General features: G+C 39.2%; 1 protein-coding gene across 10 annotated transcripts in view; it reads left to right on the top strand.

Annotated features, from left to right (window-relative positions):
* The first annotated feature begins 339 nt into the window (after window positions 1-339).
* PCLO (piccolo presynaptic cytomatrix protein) overlaps window positions 340-21,552 on the top strand; it is a 314,517-nt gene continuing 293,304 nt past the window's right edge. For all 10 annotated transcript variants that reach the window (XR_015286096.1, XR_015286097.1, XR_015286098.1 and 7 more), the window contains exons 1-3: window positions 340-649; window positions 6,431-7,682; window positions 18,982-20,382. Coding sequence is in view for 7 of the 10 variants with exons in the window: in XM_023919013.2 (XP_023774781.2) it covers window positions 408-649; window positions 6,431-7,682; window positions 18,982-20,382 (2,895 nt within the window). In the remaining 3 variants the exon portion in view is untranslated. The remainder of the gene's footprint in view (window positions 650-6,430; window positions 7,683-18,981; window positions 20,383-21,552) is intronic.

Raw genomic sequence — 21,552 nt, forward strand, 5'->3', positions numbered from 1 at the left:
GCTCGCAAGCACGTCCTTGGCCGCAGAGGGAAGGAGAGCGGAAGGCAGCACCCGCAGGGCCGGTTGCGGGTCCCCATTCGGTCCCCGGGGATGCGGCGGGTGCGCGGGGCGGGGGCGGCGGTGCCTTTAAAGGCCGTGGCGCGGGGCGGGCCAGGAGCGCGGGGGGAGCCGCCCGCCCGGAGCATGCGCTGCGCTGCGCGGGGCGGCGGAGCGCGGCGGGCGGCACCGCCGCACTCCCCCGGCAGCCGCGGCGGCAGCCAGCGAGCCCCAGCCCGGCCCCGCCGCCGCCGCCGCGCGGGGCCGTGGTGGCGGCCGCCGAGCCCTGAGCGCCCGCGGGGGAGCGGGGCTGCGAGCCGCCCCCCAGCCCGGTCTGCGCCCGACGGGAGAGGCGGCGAGCCGCGGCGGCCATGGGCAACGAGGCGAGCCTGGAAGGAGGCGAAGGGCTGGGCGCCTTACCCGAAGGGGCGGCGGCAGCCGGGGATGGCGGCGGCCCCGCGCCCCCCTTGCAGAGCCTGGTCCCGGCCGGGGTGGAGGCGGACCTGAGCAAGCTGAGCGAGGAGGAGAGGAGGCAGATCGCCGCTGTCATGTCAAGGGCGCAGGGGCTGCCCAGAGGGAACCTCGCCGGCGCGGAGCCGCCTCCCATGCAAAGGCATGCACGGAAAAAATCTCCCTTCTCCCGCTCCTCCCTTCCCCCTTCTCCGTCTCCTCGCGGTGGGGCGGGGGGCGAGTCGCAATACGATCTGGGCCCGCTGCACCCGGAGCCGGCGTTCCATTTTGCTGGCAGAGGGAGGGAAGGGGTGGCTGCACGGGCGCGGACACCCGGACGGAGCCTGCACCCTCTGGCTTCTCCCAGCACGGCGGCCTCCGGCAAGAACGGCGGTCCCCGTTTCCGTGGGCTGCGCCCTCCTTTCCTCCCTTGCACTGATCTGGAGCACGGGCAGTTTCTGTGTCGGGCGGGGAGAGATGTGCAGACACCGTTCTGGTTTTCTGTGTGCGGGTGTGTGCTTCACGGGGCTGGATACCCCACAGCTCCCGTAGTAGCCAGGGAAGCTCTCCCCGGGGCGGATGCGTTCTGCAAGCGTCTGGAGAGAGAATCTTGTTGAATCTTCCAAAGCTTTTGTGCATAATACATTTGCTGGCCGTTACTCTGCCAATTCTGAACCTCTACAACTCTCATTTGGCTTTATTAGATAGTCATGGATTTAGGAGGTCTGTTTCAGTCTATATTTTCACCCTTATTTTTCTTCCATTTTTCTTTTTGGTTTATTTTTGCCTTTATTAGTTGGAACGGGAGAGGTCATATGATAGATTAAATTGATTGCCACGCTATTCAGTGTTCTAGAGAGTCATGACTTTACCTCATTGTGCTTCTGCGAAGGCTGGGGTAATTTCCTACCCCGTTCTTTCCCTGCCCCTCAGCGAATTGTCAGCCCGACGTGCAGCGAGTCCCGCTCCCGGCCGGCTGCTGGGGGCTGTCGCTGTCCGTGGTGCTGAGCCCTCCTCCGGCCGCGTGTCGCTGTCCTCGGTCCTGAACCCCTCCCGCCCCGGGCCGTCAACCGGGGCCGGCGCCTCTGTTGCTCTCCGGCTCCGGGGCTGGGTGTGTTGCTTGTCTTGAAGGAGGAAGCTGAAAGGAGCCTCCTCGACACTTTCACGGTGCATTGACCTCACCCCACATAAAAGCATATTCAGTTTATATAATATCAAGTTTATATAAGTGAATTCTAGAAGAGAGGCAAGGAGGGTGGGACTAAATTAATTCTTGGGCAAATTACTGGAGTCACTGAGATTATACCTGAGTTAATGGTCTCCATTTTTTAAAATTGGAAGTCAAATCTTCCTGTTTCATGTCTTGCTTAATTACTGATCAGGCATTATGCACTGTGTGTAAAGTAAAATTTTGCCTTAAATTCAGATCTCTGCACTATTTCCATAGTATTAATGAGGAAAAGAAATATTCTTTAGTTCCATGAAACTAAGCTCAAAATTCCCTTTTGTATAACCATCTATGAACAAAGACACAAATACTTTGAAACTTACTTTTTACTGGAACATCAGCATGAAAAAATAAAGAGAAATGTTCTTGGAAGTCTTTGGAATAGGCTGAACTCATTGCAATTTGACTGTCTCTGCATTTATAAATGGCTGCTTTCCTACAAACATATTTATATCAGAAGTTACTTTGATCTTGTTAGCATATCATACTCCCACCCTCTATTTAAAGTAAAGGGACTCTAAATTTGTGAATTGCAGCCTTCTACCTTGCGTCAGAATGTCAGCTTTGACTATTTTAGCAGTTCCCATCATAGTATCTTCGTGCCTGTCCCACTGTAATGAAGTTACTACTTGTCTCTTGGTTTGTGCCTTTATTTGCTCCTCTTGCTGTTTGTTTCCTTTGCTGTTGAGAGCTGCCAAGAGTGTTAGCAGTAATTATCAAGAACCTGATCCAAACAAAACCCTTCTAAAACTGGAACTAATTTTTATTTTTTTTTTTCTTTTCAGTCCAGATTTTAAGCGACAGTGTGGTCAAAAGAGGAATTCTGTCTTTCAGTCCATATAGTGTTGCATTTTGGCAGTGTCCTTATTGTATTGTCTGTTAGTTTTTAACATATTAAATTGATTTTTCCTGTGTGATTTCCATTAGAGTTTAATAATTATTTCCTATTCTAAATGCTCTCATTCCTGCTCCCAAAATAACGCTAAAGTTAAAATGTGTAAAAGTTAAGTGTAAAAATTCCTTACTGTTGATGGTATCCTGAGGTAGAAATTTTTGCAAATACAGACTTTATAATAGGAAGTAATGTATGTGTCAGGTACCATAGTTGCATCACTTTACCACCTTAAAATGAGTGCTGTACATTCTAGAACTTCTGTAGGCTTTGAGCTTTTAAGTCTTGTGAATTTTAATATAAGCATTTAGGTCTAGAGCACCTAAAGTGAACTGTCAAATTAATATGTCCCTACTAATTTTTTATTTTTTTTTTAATTGAAAGTCTCATTCTTAAGGTTCCAGTGAGATATTTTGGATCTATGGAAATCTTTCTATCCTATTTCAATTACTTGTTTTCAGAAAATTCATGGTTGGGAAATTTATCTGAAACAAACACAGTCAATTTGTAAGCAAGTTCCATTTGATCTAGCTTCATCAAATGACTATGTAATTCTGCTAGCGTTCACTTCCTGAGGAATTATTCTATATCTGAAAGGATTAGATGGCCAACTGAATATATCACCATCTAATGCAGCTGCTTGGGGTTTTTGTTTGTTTGGGGTTTTTTCCCAATTCAATAAGTTGGTCACCATAGATATCAATATTTTTTTTTTTTTGCTGCATTTTTATAAGAAATGCTAAGAAGTCTTGCTGAGTGTTGCACTTCTGAAGTATACTTATGGTATATTTTTAAAAAGTTAGCCACTGGAATATGCATAGGCTCATCATACATATCTTTTTCTATCTATCATTTCATGTCTTGTCTGTAGATATGAAAAGATCTATCTGCCTTTGAGTTGCATTGCTACTGCATTTGTCTTTGAAGCTATTAATACTGATGAATGGGGAAAAGGCATGCCTTCTTAACAGGTGTTTATAGTTAATGGAATTGAAGAACTAGACCAATAGTCTTTTTGTTAAATCTCTGCTTACTCCAAAGCAAGCTTTGATTTGGCTGCAATATGTAAATGATTAGAGATGAGTTCCATGAATCAAGACCAAAGTGAGAGGAAACACAGCAACAAAAAGAAAAGCATTATATGAGGAAGAACTAAGTTATTTTGTATGTTGGGTCTGGTTTGAGGTCTTTAAAACAACTGCCAGTTTTTTGTGATTTACAAAATTTGAACGTTAGAAAATTCTTGTCAAATAAATACAAGATTTAGTTTGAGGATTCTGATTCTCCAGTTCAATTAAGATTTTTCACTATCAGTCTGCAGTTGGTTCTAAAATGGTTGTAGAAAACAAGACTTCAGCTCTCAGGTACCTCAAACTAAGAGGAGCAAATCCTGGCTTTTGACAGAAGTAACATTTCTCAAGAAGCTTGTCTTTTCAAGGCTTTCTCTTTCACTAGTTAACCACGCTCTATCTCCACTGCTTAGAAACATTGTTATGTACAAAGACAAGTCAGGTCTTCAGAATATACCAATAGCCTTGAAGAGAATCACCTGAGTTTATTTCCTAGATTCATGGGTTTTCATCTCATTTCAGAGCCTGATATCTGATCAAGTGGAAATTTATGGAACACATTATTTGATAAAAATGCAAGCTGGAGCAGAATTTTCCAATCCATGGTTATTTTTCTTGCTAATTTCCAAGTTAAATTTTTGAAAATGGTTGGATTTTTTCTCTTGGGTTTTTGTTTGGTGTTCCCCCCTCCCCCCTTCTATTCTAACTTCACATTGTAAGGTTTGGGCATGGGCATGATGTGCTGTTTCTGGACCTGAATTTCAATGGCACTGTTGATTTTTTCTTCCGCCCCTTCCCTTCCACTCTTATCATTGTTGAATGAATCCTTCCAAGAGTTTGAACATTTGCAAACATGAATGCTGGAAGTGTACCAGGATGCTGCTAATAGACTAGTTGAAATGTCTTCATATGGTAAGCAGTGCTTCTTCGGATAAACCTAGAGCACTTATCTAAATAACCAGAAACACAACTGCAGGTACACCTACCTAGTTGCTAATCAGAGTATAATATTGCTCTTTTAATAAGAAAAAATAATATTTGAATAAATAATAATAATAATGAAAGATAATATTTGAAAGAACTAGATTATACTGGGCTTTTCTGAACTATCCTCTATATGAATTAATCAATGTTCACTGATGCCAGTGGAAAAACACTTACTCACTTCAGTGGGTTACACATTAAGGTCGTAAACTTCCAAATATTGAGGTCAATATATACAGAAGAATGGGAAAGGATAAATGGAATTGTGGAAGGCTGGAAATAGTTTGTCTTTAACAAGTATTACTTGAGGAAATTTTTAATTAACAAAAAAGTCAGTTACAAGATTACAAGAAATCCTGTGTTATGAGAATTGCACACACAGAAATGTCTGCCACTTAGCTTTGTCCTTTTGTATTGCCATTGCTAGCCATGGAATGGAAACTAAATGCTAATCAGAAGTACTGCTAAACTCACAGTGACATATTAGTGATGTAAAATACTGTTTTTAATGTGGCTACTGTAGATGGTTCTGCAGACTTCTGAAAAAAATCTTTAAATTGTGCATTTATTTGTCTATTTATTAGTCAAGGAATGCAGGTAGATCTAATAAGTGATTGTTTATTTAGCTTGTGAGTACCCAAGAAGAAATGTAATGTCTGGCAAACTAAAATCACAGCCAACTGGTTCTCACAAAATGAAAGTTTTATATTTGCAATATTTCTGTGACACTGAAGAGAACACTGTATCTTCCAGCAGAAGCTCAGAGATAGCACTGAATAGAATATTCTAATACATCCCTGAGCATTAATAGCAAATAAAATATCATTTCCCCTGCTGCAGCCAAGTATAGCAACAAGTAAAATACAATGCCACATATGAAGCCATGGTCTTGATTTGGGTTCTACATTCTTAATTTCATTTTCTCCTGTATGAATATATAGCAAAATACAGTTGCATAGATTTTTTCCCAATTCTCTATAATAATGTGGCAGGGCTTTTTTTTTTTTTTTTTTAATATTGGTCAGTATAAACTGTTGAGATGATGCTGAGAAGGAGTATGGTAGTTATTTGCAAAGAAGAAGAAAAAGGTTCAGGGCTAACTGTGAACTGAAATCTGTTTTATTTGATGGAGAACTGGTCTGATTTGTGAGTGAATGGGTGCCAAAATAAATACTTTATGAAGTAAAATATACCCTGAAGATTTATATACTCTTTAACATACATGAATTTTGGGAGTTTTAATCTCTGCTGCATATTGAATTGTAAATATAGCCAATTTTTATCCAAGTATCCAGAACACAAGTGCATAAGCATTTCGCACTGTGCATTGTTTTTTGGGATTTTTTTTACGGCTGCTTGATCTGTTAATTTTGACACTTCTGTTTCTTTTAGTCTTCTGTCTCCCTGTTTTTATATCCCGAGGAGTAGAGTGGAGACTTAATAATTTGGATATAGGTATAATAGGAAGTTCTACCTTTGATCTCTTCAGAATTCCGAAAAAAAAAGGTATCTGGTTAAATGTTGTTGTATTAGATTATTTTCTAAAGAATAAACCAAATCTATGACTGAATACTTGTATAAGCCTTTAAAGAATGATTATTTAAATACTTTTCACATGCACTTTGTTATAAACCTTGGCCTTGAAAAATGTTTAAGCACTGAGAAACTTCACAACACTACCAGTGCACTTCCAGGATTACTGCTATATATCTTAATTATTTTTTCTCATATTATGCATTATTTTAATTTTATTACATTTTCTCTCTGCAGACATCCTGAACTTGATACAAGCCGCCATCCCAGACAACCAGGTAAGCCTCCAGATCCAGGACCACCAGGATTGAGTAAAAGCAGAACAGTAGATGTGCTGAAGACAGAACAACGGGCACCTGGACGGAGCCCTTCTACTCTTAGTCTACGAGAATCAAAGTCCAGGACTGATTTTAAAGAAGATCAGAAGCCAAGTATGATGCCCAGTTTTCTCTCAGAAGCCAATCCGTTGAGTGCAGTCACTTCTGTTGTGAACAAATTCAATCCTTTTGATTTGATATCAGATTCAGATACAACTCATGAAGAAGCCGGTAGGAAACAAAAAGTTGCCCCAAAAGAGCAAGGGAAACCTGAGGAGCAGAGGAGCCCTGCGAAACATCCAACTCAACCACAGTCTCCAAAGCCAGCTGCTCAACAAGGACCTGTCAGACCTACTGTCCAACAAACTGAGTCTTCCAAGCCAGTGCCTCAGCAGCAGCAGCCTGGGGAACCAAAGCAAGTTCAGAAACCAGGCCATGGCCAACCAGCAGATGCTAAGCAAGAGCAAGCGAAACAACCACCCCAGCCGAGAGGACCACAAAAAACTCAGCCGCAACCGTCAGAACCAACGAAACCTGTTCAGCAACAAGCTTCTGCAAAACCTTCATCAGGCCCAACAAAACCATCCCCACAGCAACCAGACAGCACTAAAACAACGTCCCAAGCACCACCTCCCACAAAACCATCATCACAGCAGCCAGGACCTGCGAAACAACCATCGCAACAGCCTGCAAGACAAGGAGGTCCTGGGAAGCCATCTTCCCAGCAGACAGGGCCTCCAAAACAGCCTTCTCAGCAACCTGGACCTGAAAAGCCATCTGCTCAGCAAACAGGACCTGCAAAACAGCCACCTCAGCCTGGATCTGGGAAGCCACCTCTGCAGCAAACAGGGCTTGCAAAACAAGTGCCGCCCCAGGCAGGGCCTACGAAACCACCTTCTCAGACTGCAGGGCCCACAAAAGCCCCGGCACAGCAAGCAGGACCTACAAAACCGCCCGGCCAGCAGCCAGGGCCTGACAAACCCCCGCAGCAAAAGCAAGCTGGTGCAAGTCAACCCACCGAGTCTGCCCCAAAGAAAACCTTCTGCCCTCTTTGTACAACCACCGAGCTGCTGCTGCACACTCCTGAAAAGGCCAACTACAACACATGCACCCAGTGTCACACTGTAGTCTGCAGCCTGTGTGGATTCAATCCTAATCCTCATATCACAGAGGTGAGTAATTTTCAAACTGATGTTCACTAACAGAGCAAAGAATTCGGTTTACCTTTATTATGTTGAAACATCAGATGTACTACATAGTACTACAGAGTCTACCATAATGATAATTTAACAAGTTCAGTAAAAAATTAATGCCATTTCAGAAAGCTGCTTATGAGTAAAACAGGGTGAAAGTGGAAGAAATAAAGGAAGGTAATGGTTCTCTGCTCATATATATTTAGAAATGTGCTCTCATCTCTTCATATAAAAAGAGGAGAAACCCCAGTGTGACTTTTGTCTCATTTTGGTTGTTCTTAATCACCCACTGTCTGTGTTTATAATCTGACCACAATACTCATATGCAAGTATATTTATAGATAAATAATCTTTTCTGCTATAAGAACTGAGGGGAAAAAAAAAAACTTCATAGCTGCAGTATGAAGCTTAGGAAGGGATGTGGAGTGGATTTACTTTACAACTGTGTCAGTGTTCAGTTGTAATAGTTGAAAGCCTGAGTCATGAATTTGACTTGGTGATATATGGGTTATTTCGTTCTTGTGGGATGTTAAGATCTCTGTGGACTATTTCTCACCTTGATTACCATTCTTTCTGTAATTCTGTAGCATAAAAATGGAATAGAAAGCAATATTAGGACTTCAAAGTAATTTATTTTAACCTTATATTTGTGGTAGCTTGTTTTATTGCTTATACATATCCTTTATTGCTCTGCCTGGGAATAAGGCTTGATGTGACTGTTTGATCAGTTTCTTCTACATCCTGATAGGTTACTTTTAAATTTGCAAAGTAATTGGAGTTTGTGTTCATTACCAGCACTTTTATCAATTTATGGAAATTCAAGCATAGTAGACCTGGCACCGAAGGCTAACTAATGATAATCAGAAGTGATATTTGTAAAACTTTTTTTTTGTCTTGCTTTGGTATTAATTTAGCTGATCTGAGATACACACAGGAAGTACAGACTACTACTGTATTTTGAACCTGATAAGTGCTACCTGTATATTTAAAATTGAATCAAGGAATTTCTGAAGCTACAAAGGTGCTCTGGGTATGATATAGTCTAAACTTCTGCTCAAAGAAGCGTTACCTAAAGCAGGTTTAGCCAGTGTTGAATATCTTTAAGGATGGAGGCCTGACAGTCTTTTCTGGGCAACCTGTGTACTCAGTACCACAATGATTTAAGGACATTGCTAGCTGCTGGTTTGCTGTCCAGCACACATGTTTATTTGTGGATACCTGGTAACTAACTTTTTTATTATTTTTTATTTTTTTTTTTTTTTTATTATTAAAATTGCAAATTTAAGCCAAAAAAACTAATTGCAGTAACCACTGGTAGCACTTTGCTTGGTTTAGGAGTGCAATGTCATCTTTAAGTTTGGGGAAATAGAGGATTGAGATAGCTGACATTGAAGCCTGGACTGGAAAAGGAGTGGCTTGAACATCAATCTGTGTGCAGAAACTTCAGAGCATCTGCAACTAACCAGATGTCTATATTTCAGGGTCTACATGAAGAAAGGACATTTTGTTAATGTAAAAAAGGATATATAACAGACAAGAAATGTGATGTATTGATATTAAAATCAACGAGGAAGTTTTATTGCAAACCTTTGCCTTCAAATTCTGCCAATGTTTTTAGGCTAGAACTTCTTATATTTATTTGTGAGTGCTGAGTTGTTTGTGTCTGTAGTGTGCTCCTGGAGTCTCTTGAAGCCCCACATTTGTCTTCCTTTAAAAGCTTCAGATTCCCTATGGAATTGGTCAACAGCTTCAGTGTGTTCAAATGAAACAGGTTTTGAGAGAGAGTTTATGTAAGAGGATTTCCAAGTATTTGGAAATTCTGTGAATAACTACTAGTTTTTGAAGTGGGTACTCTGTAAGTGTGAAATTCAGGACTTTCAGACAATAAATACAGCTGCATTTAAGACTAACTGATTGCATACATATGTAAAAGCAGATTTGAATTTCATATTTCACATTGAAATAAACACAGGATATGCATTTATTTCATGATGAAATAATTTCAGTAGATGAAGGTATTGGACATCTAATTTATTCAGCTATTAGTTCCAATCTCCTGACTCCCACTCAGGCTTTTCTCATTTGCTCAGCTTTGCACCACCAGCTGTCTTGCTGAAACTTCGTTGTGGGTGTCCTGCTCCAGTCTACCATTGAAGTGCAACAAAAATCATATCTGACTTTATTACTGAACATTTGGATCAAAGTTAATAGAACCTGCTCTGGCATGTACAAAAATTCACTTATTTCAGCTACCAAGGTTCTCATTTGAGTTATCAAATTTTCCTTCTACTCTGTTTCCTTTAAGTGTTTAGCTTATTATTAAAATTTTCTGATTACTTTTTACAATATTTACCCATGTTTTCCCATCTATCAGGAAGATCATGGTTTGTGACTTGGCTGTTTTTTTGCTTATGGTGCAATTTTTTTCTTTTGGCTTCTTGTATTTTAACTTCTCCTAAAATATTATTGACCAAAAATCTGTGTCTTAGCCATGTACTTGCTGACATTACTGTTGTACTTTAGCTTTCCCTGGTGTTTTTTGGTTGTTTTTTTTTTTGCCATGTTTAATGATTCTGGAATCCTGCATTGTGCTTTTCCCATGTCCTTTACAGCTACTGATTTTCTTTCTTATGTTAAACACTCTACTTATAGAGAAGCAATAATTTCAAATTGGATGTGGGGAGTGGAAGGCATTTATTTAGGAAAAAAAAATTACGTTTGTTCTCTAAAATTTTCCCTTGTGGAACTGCTGGAATTGCTTTCCTGAACAGTCTCCTTACAAGTTTCTTACAAGGTAGCTCAGTCTCCAAAACTAATCAAGTAAATAATTTTTCAAATGTAGATCTTTCTAAATTTTGTTTGTGTTATATATTTCTAGCTGATCCTGAACAGAATTTAACAAGCTTTAAAAACTGGCTTAGGAAGTAGATTGCATACATTGTAAAGCCATTATAAAATGCAGATTAAAAAAAATAATTCATTTTATTCATTTAAACCTCTATTTAAAATTCAGTAGTTCATGCACTCTGTCTGTTTTAACTCACTAGAGAGAACTCTGTAACTTAGAGCAGAAAGTGATACCTGTATTGCCACAAGGTCAGACCCCTTGAACAGTTTCTCTGAACCATCTGACATTGCAGTCCTCCTGGGGAAGAAGGATAGTTGGTGTCTTGCTTTTGCACAGCAGTCTGGAGTGAAAATGCACCATACATAAATGTTCAGCAACATATGTCTCTCTAATCTGTCTAGGTATTCATGCTCCACTCATCACCATGGCACATGACTGCCTAGCAACAGTTGCATAAAGTACTGGAAAAATTATATAAGCAGGTTTGAGAACTGGTACTCTATTCCATTTTCCTTTCATGTACATCAGAACCTTGTAGGAAGTGTCTCTTTTATTATGTGGTGACTTATTTTTCTAATTTCTTTACCATTTTATTTTCCTAAACCCACTCCCATGAGCCATTAGCAACAGAAACCAGCACTTCCTAAAAAAGATTCAGCCCATTAGAACACTCAAAAAGGAGTAGGCTTTCTGAAAATGAACAAAGACATCTTGGGGAAAAAAGACAAAATGCATGAACTGCTGTAGTTAAATCTAAATGATCGCTGCATATGCTCAATAGCTGGAGTAAATTTTCATTCCCTATGAATTAGTTATTGGAAGATACCTGCAACACAGACTGAGCAAGGGTTAAAAGTATAGCAACAAAGTCATTACATTCTTTATGATGGTCATCTGTAAAGCTGACGATCAAGTGGAGTGTTAAAACTGTTGATGCTGGACCCTTGGCTGTGTGGGCTCAGCTCCTGGAGGAGCTCTCACCTGTCATGTGGATCTGTGCATATGTGGATGCCTGTCTTCTAGGTGGTTTTTGAGGAGGGATTATTCTACATGAATTTTATCTACATGAGATCATATTTCATCCATTGTTTTGGTGTTCTTGTAAGAGACCATTTGAAATTTATCTTGAGGCCAGGTATAATTTTATACATCATTACTTAATGAAAATTGTACATTCAAGTAATGTGAAGCTGTGTATTGAGATAGGATTTGTTTATGTGCCAAAAGTTCTTCTGGGAGGAGATGAAGTGAATTCTTAAAAATATTTTATTGTTTCTGATATATTTTTTTTTCAAACAGTGTGTCTGTACCAAAGGTGACTTAACCCTAATGGAAAAAAGAGGAGGGATAAAAATTCCAAGAGGAAGGCTAAGAAACCCCAAACAGTTGACTCACTCAAAGTAGACTGTATGGTTTCTGATCAAGTAGAACTTTTTACTGAATTGCACATTTATTTTCCAATTCAACATGAAAAATTTTTTACTCAGTCTGGCTTTTTTTTTTTTTTGTTTTGTTTTTTGTTTGTTTTTGTAAATTTTTGTTTGGGAGGGGATGTCTATTTTTTAAATTTTTTTTGGTAGGGCTAGAAATTTTCCATATCAGTTGTACTACATTTTATTGCCTTGATCTTTTTCTTTTTTGCTTTCCTTCTGCCTATCTTTTTATTTACAATCATATCACAACATTTGATTCAAAAATATAATATAGTATTTCAAATATTTAATTTTTTTTGCTATTTGTATTTCTTATTATTAAAATCCTGCAGCTCTAAATCCCCTAAACATACTTGGGCATGAAGGAGGATCAGTAACTAAATGAGATTTAAACAGTCAGAAAGGCATTAATTATCTTCTGTTATTTTCATTATGATTAGGTTGTATAGGGAGAATAATATATAATAATTTAAAATAAGGAAGGTGACTATAATTCTTGTGGTGAATCCAAATAAGTTTTGCTTATACTTACAATAAAATTAATAGAAATTACTCTATTAAATCTTTGTTTATTACATGACAGTAAAGGAAGCGGTTGATTGACGTATTCCCTGTGGTTTGCAGTCCAGACCCTGCTGCACTGTAGTAGTACATAGGAACCAGAATGCAACTTTGACTGGAAATGAGATATAAACAAGAATAAAACTGCCATCACTGTGGGTAGTTACATGCAACAAAATCTTAAATCTTTTAATATCAGGGAAAATAATTTTGAATCTGTACACCCTATGTTAACTTGGCAGGGGAGCATCTAAGGGTTATATAAGTAAACCAGAAAAAACTGGAAAAAAATCAAGGACCTAAATCTAATTATCAGCTGTATAGTCATCATAAGTTGTATAGAAATGAGTTTTTAAAACTCCAACAAAAACCAAGACTTTTCAAAAATTTTCAAAGTTTTAGTTTAAATACGGGCTCTTAACTGTGCTGAAGTGAGAAGAGTTCTGTAAACCTGGACTTTAGTTTGGGTTCAGATTGATCAGAGAGGAAATGCAAACAAGACTTGTTTAGTTGTCATTTAAAAGCCATAAAAGTGTGAAATATTTGCTTTAGTACAAAGAGTACTTGGCGTGTTCTAGTGTTACAAACACTGCAATTTCTATGCAAATGGGGATTCTTCACAATTTTTGTGATGGAATGAAGTTAATATGGTTCCTACAGTTCTGCCCGTAGCCACAACTGCCACACAGACATTTGGGAATGCAAAGATCCTCCAGTAAAGTGGTATAGAAGTACAGAATTCTGTTTCTCACCATGGAATATTCTTAAACTGCCACGTTGTTTCTGTCTTAGAGGAAGACTGTGCCTACAGTTGTGTTTTACTTTAAGGATTAGATGTAGAAATAGCAGTGGTGCCCTTCGGTTTTTTCAGTTGTTTGGTTTTTTGTTTTTTTTTTTTTTCTTTTTCTTTCTCTTTTACATAAGGGGCAGAACATAGAGGCAAACCCCCTCTGCACGGGGAATAGTGTACCGATAATTTAATTGAGCAATATTCTACAATATGTTGGAGTGTTTTCTCATCAGTCCAGAAAGCTGGCCCTTCCAGTTTTTAACACAAGTAAATAATAAATTAATCTGCATAGCTAAAGATGTCAACTGCAGTCAGCCATCTGTGCCAGTATTGCTGTTGCTCAGCAACTGTAATTTACTACTATGTGAGGCCATGTGATGTGGGACGGTGTTTGCTGGGCACTGGGCACGGCCCAGCCTTGCTCTCAGCACACAGCTTAATCCTCTCCATGGTTCCTCAGCACAGCACAGATGAACTTTGTTAACCTCTTCTTTGCCACTCTCTTGATTTGCAGTTAGATTTTTTGCCAATCAGTCACGTGTTTCTGGCATATTAAATCTCAGTGCAGGTGATGAATGCAATGAGCACTTGTTGCATTACTGCATGATGCAGTGCACTGAGTTGTGTTTCTTTCCTATGTGTGTGAGGCAGCTTAATCATATTCAAGGCTATAAAAACTAGTTTTTGGATATTCTGAGATACCGACATAAAAAAATTCTAAAGATTATGTTCACTATTTTGCTTTATGGTTCTAACTATGTAAGCTATAAAATAATAGTTCCCCAAACATTCATAATTCATAATTCATAATGCAAACTATAGATTTTTGTATTGGTAATTTAAGCAGAGTAGTGGAATATGTTTTAAGATTGTGATAAGATTATGATAACTGCATTCATTCAGTAGTTTTTAGTAGCTTTAGAACAGCTAAGTAACATTTTAAAATAGTTTTTCAATATGTCTAGTTAAAAAGTTTGCACCAGCATTGGTTTAGCATCGAGCTACAGAGCTTGTAACCACTGGTGTGGGATGGATACCCATGGACCATGTTGCTGACTAGAATCTAGTATCATGTTTGTGAGCATCTTGAGTCAGTGTTCCCTGGAAAACTCACACCTGAAAGGAAGGTAAATATGTATTTTGTAGTGATGATGTATTTGCCTGAAATGAGGATCAGTTGCATACTCTGTACAATTGTAAAGTATTTGGTTCAGTGTAATTACTTTGCATAGCTGAGAACTTATTCATGGAAGGATGGTGTAGAAGAAAAAACTTTGTCTCCAGTACTGCAAAAGCTTCTAGAAGACATTTTAACTTGTATGTTGACACACTAATTTAATTTGGTTTCTGGTGGTTAATTTTTTTTTTTGTTCATAACAGGATTTTCTGATTTAGTTTCTTGTCTCAGAGTATTCTACCACACTGCACGAAGCTGCATAAAATCGTGTTCTTGAGCACTTTATTTTTCATGTTTTACTCATCATCTTGGCAAAAATGTCTGTTAAGAGCCAAATCTGAATTTGCCAGTGCTCTTTGAAATTGTCAGGGACCAAGTAAGTTACTGTGTTTTCAGACTAGAAACTGATTTTGTCAATAAAGCTTTGGAGCTGAGCAGTGTCAGCAAAGTCCATTTACATATCTGTGGTAATGTAAAGGGATGTTAATATTTTATGTATATTTTAAGTTCCTTTTTATAGCAGCAAATGACTGTTCTAAATGAGAATGAGACCCATTCTCTTGGAGTGCAGCTCTGTTCTGCAAAAGGACTGTTAACATGGCTTCTGAGATCCACATTCATATTGCGTGCCAGTAATTTTTATATGACATATGTTCAGTCTGCAAGTCAAAATTTATATTTCATATACTTCTGGAATAATAGAATCAAGATAGATTCTCTTCCTCCCCTACATCATCTGCAGGGATAGAAATTAAGCATGCCAGGAAATGCACTTGCTGACAGCTTTCCTGTTGCTTTGGATGGGTATGTGTTGTTAGAAAAAATCTCAAACATTTCTGAAAAAAGGAATAGACACAGGATTCAGTGTCTATTCACAGCCTTCAACTGTGTTGGCTTTGTTTGGGATGGGGAGAAGGACTGAACTATTGTTGCTGTTTGTTATTGGTGTCAACTGTTAGCTTGCCTTATATTATGCATTCATAATTTATAGAATGTAGTGTTAAAATTTTCTTCAAAGTAATTCTCCATGGATGTTGCTAGTAAAATACTGAATAAGTTCATTTGGTGCTTCAGACTAGAAGAGCTGATGCTTTGATTGATGAATATATAAAATCCATTTTAATTTTTTGTTGTTCTGAGGGCATATAGTTTCTACAACAGTTAGAAAACAAAGCAGCAATTTTCTTTGCTCAGGAGTTGAAATCTGAACAAAAATGCTGCATGAAATCTGTCAAGTTTACTGTCCTAGTTATGGAATTTATTGGCATGGCTCTCAGAATGAAGAAAGTCACTTACATCTAGATGTCTTCTAGAAATAAGACCCAGCTCCCACCCCTATATACTGGTGTAAAAAACAGACAGCTTGGCTTTCTCAGCATCAAAGAGGAATGTCCTTCACAGACAGGAAATACTAAAGCTCACAAGTTCTTCTAGAAGCTTTTGCTTTTTTAATCCCACATAAAAATATTAGAAGTGTGGAGAAAGAAGCTAAAAGGTCACAGAACTGCTGCCCAGGAACACCTTTAAGGATAGAGAAACATTAGTATTTTAGGTATCTGCAGCAGCAGTAAGTTTTACTTCATCTGTTATAATGTGTAAGAGCATCTGTATTTAATGGAAGCCTCCTCCTGTTAAAATTTAGGGGAAATCTCTAATTCTGGTAGAACAAACAGTCAAGTGTTTGACAGAAAACTGTATCACATAGCACATTTCATTTTGAACTCCTGCTGTTTCAATCACAGGACTATAGTTTGAACAGTTTTGTATTTGTTTGAAGATGTATGTAACCTATAATGATTTGAGCATTTTGGCACTTAATTCCTCCCACTAAAATGCATGGGAGGAATTTTATGTTTAAACCAGAAAGATTTAAAAAAGAGCATAGTCAAGTTTAACTTCATATACTTTTCATTTTAAAGTACAGCTGTAGGAGAAGCAAATCTGGTTTTGGTTTTTGAGGCTTCAGTTTCATACCTAGAATACACATATGTATATTCATGTATATATATATTTAATAATAAAGAAAAATTAGTGGTTGAGGGCTAAGGTTTTGTCTTTTGCACAAGGTTGTTTTGAAATCTGTAGCATAAGAAGTAATGTTAGTTTGGACTCCAAGTAGGTAGTAGGATCAGACTGGACAAGCTGCAGGATGAAGACAAATCTAAATGCTTATAATTGCAATTTGAATTGGGACACCTTAAATGTAAGAATTATTCAAACTACTCATTTTGTAGCCCCATGAACCCTACAGCTACTTCATTTGAGGCCTTAAAGGTGTCATAATGACTTAAATTTAGATTTCCTGGAAGCTGAATGAGAGCAGGTATATGAGACCTGTTACTGCCACGGTGTCAAAAAGAAGCAGAATCAGTAAATCCCTACAGAAAGTGTGTTTTCCAAATATCTGTGAGAATCCTTTGGATAGGGAAAAAGCCATTCCTTGCTTAGGACCATTAAAAAGGTCCTCACAGGATCATGTCTTTCTCCACTGAAGCAGAGCCTACCTCCCTAATATAAGAAATCTAGTTACATTTCAAAAGCCAGACAACTGTGACAGCCTGGTCTTTGATTACATTTTAGCCCTAGAAAACCCTTAAGGATTCATCCAGAAATGGTATTAGTATGTTTCTAATTAAATTATATTACTAATATCTAGAATCAGGTAAGGGAAGTGTTCATTAAGCAAACAAAATGGGAGTTAAGCTAAGTGTAATCCTTGCTCAAGTCCTTATTTTATAATTCATAGCAGAGTTTAAACATGTGTTCCAGGTTTTTTCAGTTGTTTTCACTTCTTAGCAGTCATTTGCTATATGGTTTGCAAGTATAACACAGAATTGTTTAAACAATCTAAAAAATTGTACTGAAACTGGAAGAGCAGCCTTATTATGAATGGAACTTTACAGCTGAGGCCAAAATTTGTCATCTCTTTCTGAAGCCGTTAGAAATGGTGAACTTATATTCCAGAGTGTGTGTTTATACCCTGTTTATCAGAATAAATGAAATAACTGTGTTTTAGGGAGCTGCATCCAACTCTTAATTTTTGCTGCTGCAAAAATAAAAGGCTAGAATAGCACACCAAAGTAATGAATTCATTGCCTGAGTCCATCAGAGCTCTTTCCTTCCAGTGAGCTCTGATATTACACAGACAAAATCTTCCTTTGCATGTAGTACCTCTGGATTTGTTCTGTGGTGTATAGTAGAGATTTCATAGCATCACAGAATCATTTATGTTGAAAAAGAACTCTGAGACCATCGAGACTTGAGTGAGAAACAGCATGCAGGAATCTTCACCCCTAAGGGAAAAGAGACTTAGGCTGTGTGTTCTCCTACTTGCGGTTCCGTCTGTTGCAGTGGTGTGTGTAAATGCTGTAGCTGGCACCCTGTGTTTCACACAAAGACTAAAGAATAGGAGAAGAGCTGCAGGTGACCTGCTTAAATATCTGCTTGCAGGTAGAGGCCCATGGGACTCTGTACCATATTGAATGGCATTTTTGCTGCCTATAATGTTTCTGCTAGTGATGGAAAGTGTGGAAAGTAGCACGTGACCACGTTTTAGGCAATTTGATCCTTTCTCAGATGGTGAAGCTGGGCTTTTCTGTCTTACCAGAAATATGGTTTCCCCCTCATGTAATACTGCTTGGGAATGATAAAAAAATATTTTTAAGTTTGAGGTAACTATAATTGATGAGAAACATGAGTAAATACATTATTTGCATTATTCCTTCTCCTCTGTGTGAAAAGAGGGGCCTATTGTCTACAGAGGTATAGTAATTACCCTGAAAACTTCTAATAACAAAGGAATTTTGGGAAACCTAATTATGGCTCTTGAAGTACCATCAGGGCTCAGGCAAAGCTCCTCACTGATTTTGGATAAGCACTTGCCCCCTGAAACTGGTGGTAATTCTTAAGTCTGTGTTGTACACCTCTGTGGCTAATTCATTGGATACATATGAACTGCCAATACCTGTGATCTGTAATTTAAACCATTAGCAAAAGCACAGGCTGTATTAAGAGCTTCATAGATGTATGCTTAAAGATAATTATGCATTTACTGTGTTTTAATTCTGATTATTGTTTTCTGTCAGCACACTTGATGTGTTTAACTATTTTAGCAGTATTTGTCATTATTCTGGCAAATCATTACGGTAAATGAATCACTGGGTCCCATGAAATTCCAATGAATTTTTTTTATTCTGTGGGGTTTTTATCCTCCAATATTCAGCTGTGTATAAACTGAATGTGAAGCTATTAGAATCATGGGCTCAGTGATAGCTTGACTCACAGTGATGTGGAGAAGAATGAAAATAATCAGCTGTGCCTGTTAATTGCAAAACATTATTTGTAATATTTTTCCCTTTTTACACAGAAGTTTAAAATATTGGAGCAAGTCCTATATTAGAATAACTTATTAGTATGCTTATTTTATTAACTTTGTCTTATCTTAATTGTAATTGCCTTTTTTTTTTCAGATCAGCGAGTGGCTCTGTTTAAACTGCCAGGTGCAAAGAACATTAGGAGGTGACTTAGCACCAGGTCTTGGTCCTGGGCCACAGCCACCTGCACCCAAACAGAAGACACCCATTCCACCTTCAACAGCCAAACCATCTCCCCAGCCACAGCCTGTTCAAAAGAAAGATGTAACTCCAAAACCTGTTCCTTCACAGTTAGCGGATTCGAAGAAACCTCCGCCACAAAAACAGCAAACGCCCTTGCCTGGGTCTCCTCCTGTAAAATCAAAACAGCCCCGTGCAGAGCCCACTGATACCTCCCAGCAAATAGAGGCCACTCCAAAATCTGATCAGGTCAAGCCAATGCAGGCTGAAGAAAAGCAAAAGCAAGCCAGTGTTCAGAAGCCTACAGCAGACACTGTATCTACCTCTGCAGCACCAGAGCAGAAGCAGGATTTGGCAGGCCCCAGACCGCCAGCTCAACAGAAAGTGACAGACTCCCCAAAGCCTGAGCTTGCAAAGCCATCACAGGACACACATCCACCTGGGGATAAACCAGATTCCAAACCTGTTCCACAAGTGTCCCGGCAGAAGTCAGACCCCAAGCTTGCATCTCAGCCTGGGCCTAGACCAGATGCTAAAGCTCCAAAGCCTGTTGAGCCAACACAAACAAAAGATGATCTTAAAAAGTTACCAACAAAACCAGCCCCAAAGCCTGATACAAAACCAGCTCCCAAGGGCCCACAAGCAGGGGCAGGAGCCAAGCCAGTGCCAGCACAGCCGGCACCTCAGCCCCAGCCACCTCAGAAAACTCCTGAGCAGTCGAGGCGTTTCAGCCTTAACCTGGGAGGCATCACTGATGCCCCTAAGCCTCAGCCTACAACACCACAAGAAACAGTTACTGGGAAACTGTTTGGATTTGGAGCTTCATTCTTCAGCCAGGCCTCAAATTTGATTTCCACAGCGGGTCAGACAGGTTCTCAGACATCAGGCCCACCTCCGCCTGGTCCTGCAGCAAAGCAGCCCCAGCCTCCAACACAGCCTCCAGCCCTTCAAGCAGCCCCCAAAGAGGCTGGTCAGGCACAGCCTCTTCCAAAAGCTGTTCCTGTAAAGAAAGAAGCCAAGCCTCTTACAGCTGAAAAATCAGAGCCGTCAAAAGTGGATAGTGTTTTAACTAAAGGATCTGATTTCGAAAAGAAACCTGGTTTGGCTAAAGATAGCAAGCCTCAGGCTGCTGAAGCTAGGAAACCTGATGGGCTGTTGGAACCAGAGAAAGCTAGCCAACCTGAAATGTCTTGTCCCCTTTGTAAAACTGGACTAAATATTGGTTCTAAGGATCCTCCCAACTTTAATACCTGTACCGAGTGCAAGAAAGTCGTGTGCAATCTCTGTGGATTTAACCCAATGCCGCACATAGCTGAGGTAAGGTGATGGAGTCTGTATTAACCCTGTATTCCTACCTACAGGCTCCCTGTGCTGTGAAGACATAAATGGCTGGATTTTTAGCTATTGAATTGTTAAGAAATTTTCTTGAGCATTTCATCATCCGAAATCTTTTAAAATTAAGTATCTGTGTTGTATGAAACTTAGTCACTTGTCAGATAGTACTTCTGATGAATTTTTGGCATATTAAGGAGGCCTGGTAGAGGTGGTTGCTAGGGCTTTGAGACATAGCAGATATGTTTATGAACTCCTTTGAAACTGGTGCTACTATGACACAGCAAACGATTGTACTTTCAGTCTGTTTAAGGCTTTTTCTTATACTTCATCATTGTCTCCTAATGTGTGCTTCTTTAACCAATGCCTTCGATTGAAAAAACTGTTGAATGAAGAAATGTGTTAATGCGTAATTATTGCCCTTCCCTCCTGTTTAATGCATCCCTAAATTTATTCCATTAATCTCATTCTGGCTCTGGAGTCTTTGCACATGTTGATGCATTCATTAGGGAGGTTGAAGTTTGAGTGATACCTGTGTGGTGAAAGATGTAATTTTTTGGCAAGAACAATACAAGGCTCACAAAGTTAGTTCATTTCTTAAAGACTGTCAGTTTGAATGTGATTTTTCTGTGATTGCCTGAGACAGCTACTCATATTTAAAAGAATTACATAACTTATTTTCAACAGTTTCCTCATTGCATGCTTTTATCTGCTTCCTTTCGTTTTTTGACCAGGGGATTGGAAACTTTATACTAGCTTAATGGGAAGGTGGAGGCAAATCTTATTTGCCCTATGAATTTGGCAAGTTTAATTCAACAGAAGCAGACCACCTAAAAATACTTGTGAGCAGTTGAAATGTTTAAGTTGCTCTGTGCAGCACGTGAGGACTGGGCTGTTGGTGTTCTGCCTTTGAAATCTGAATGAATAAATGACAAATGACTGCCAGGGTTAAAGGATATCACATCTCAGTCTTAAGATGAGAATAAATGTGGGAAGAAATAGCATATTGCAGGAAAAATATTTCTTATGATGTTTTCATATGCCTTTGTGTATTATTTTCTGGAGTATTCTATCATTTGAGAGGTCTTTTTCTTAATATAATAAGCACATTTTATCCATCACGTGACTATGTTGTCTAATGTAGTTGTGGTCATT

The sequence above is a fragment of the Cyanistes caeruleus genome, chromosome 4, assembly GCF_971803275.1.
Source record: "Cyanistes caeruleus chromosome 4, bCyaCae1.hap1.1, whole genome shotgun sequence".
Lineage (NCBI taxonomy): Eukaryota > Metazoa > Chordata > Aves > Passeriformes > Paridae > Cyanistes > Cyanistes caeruleus.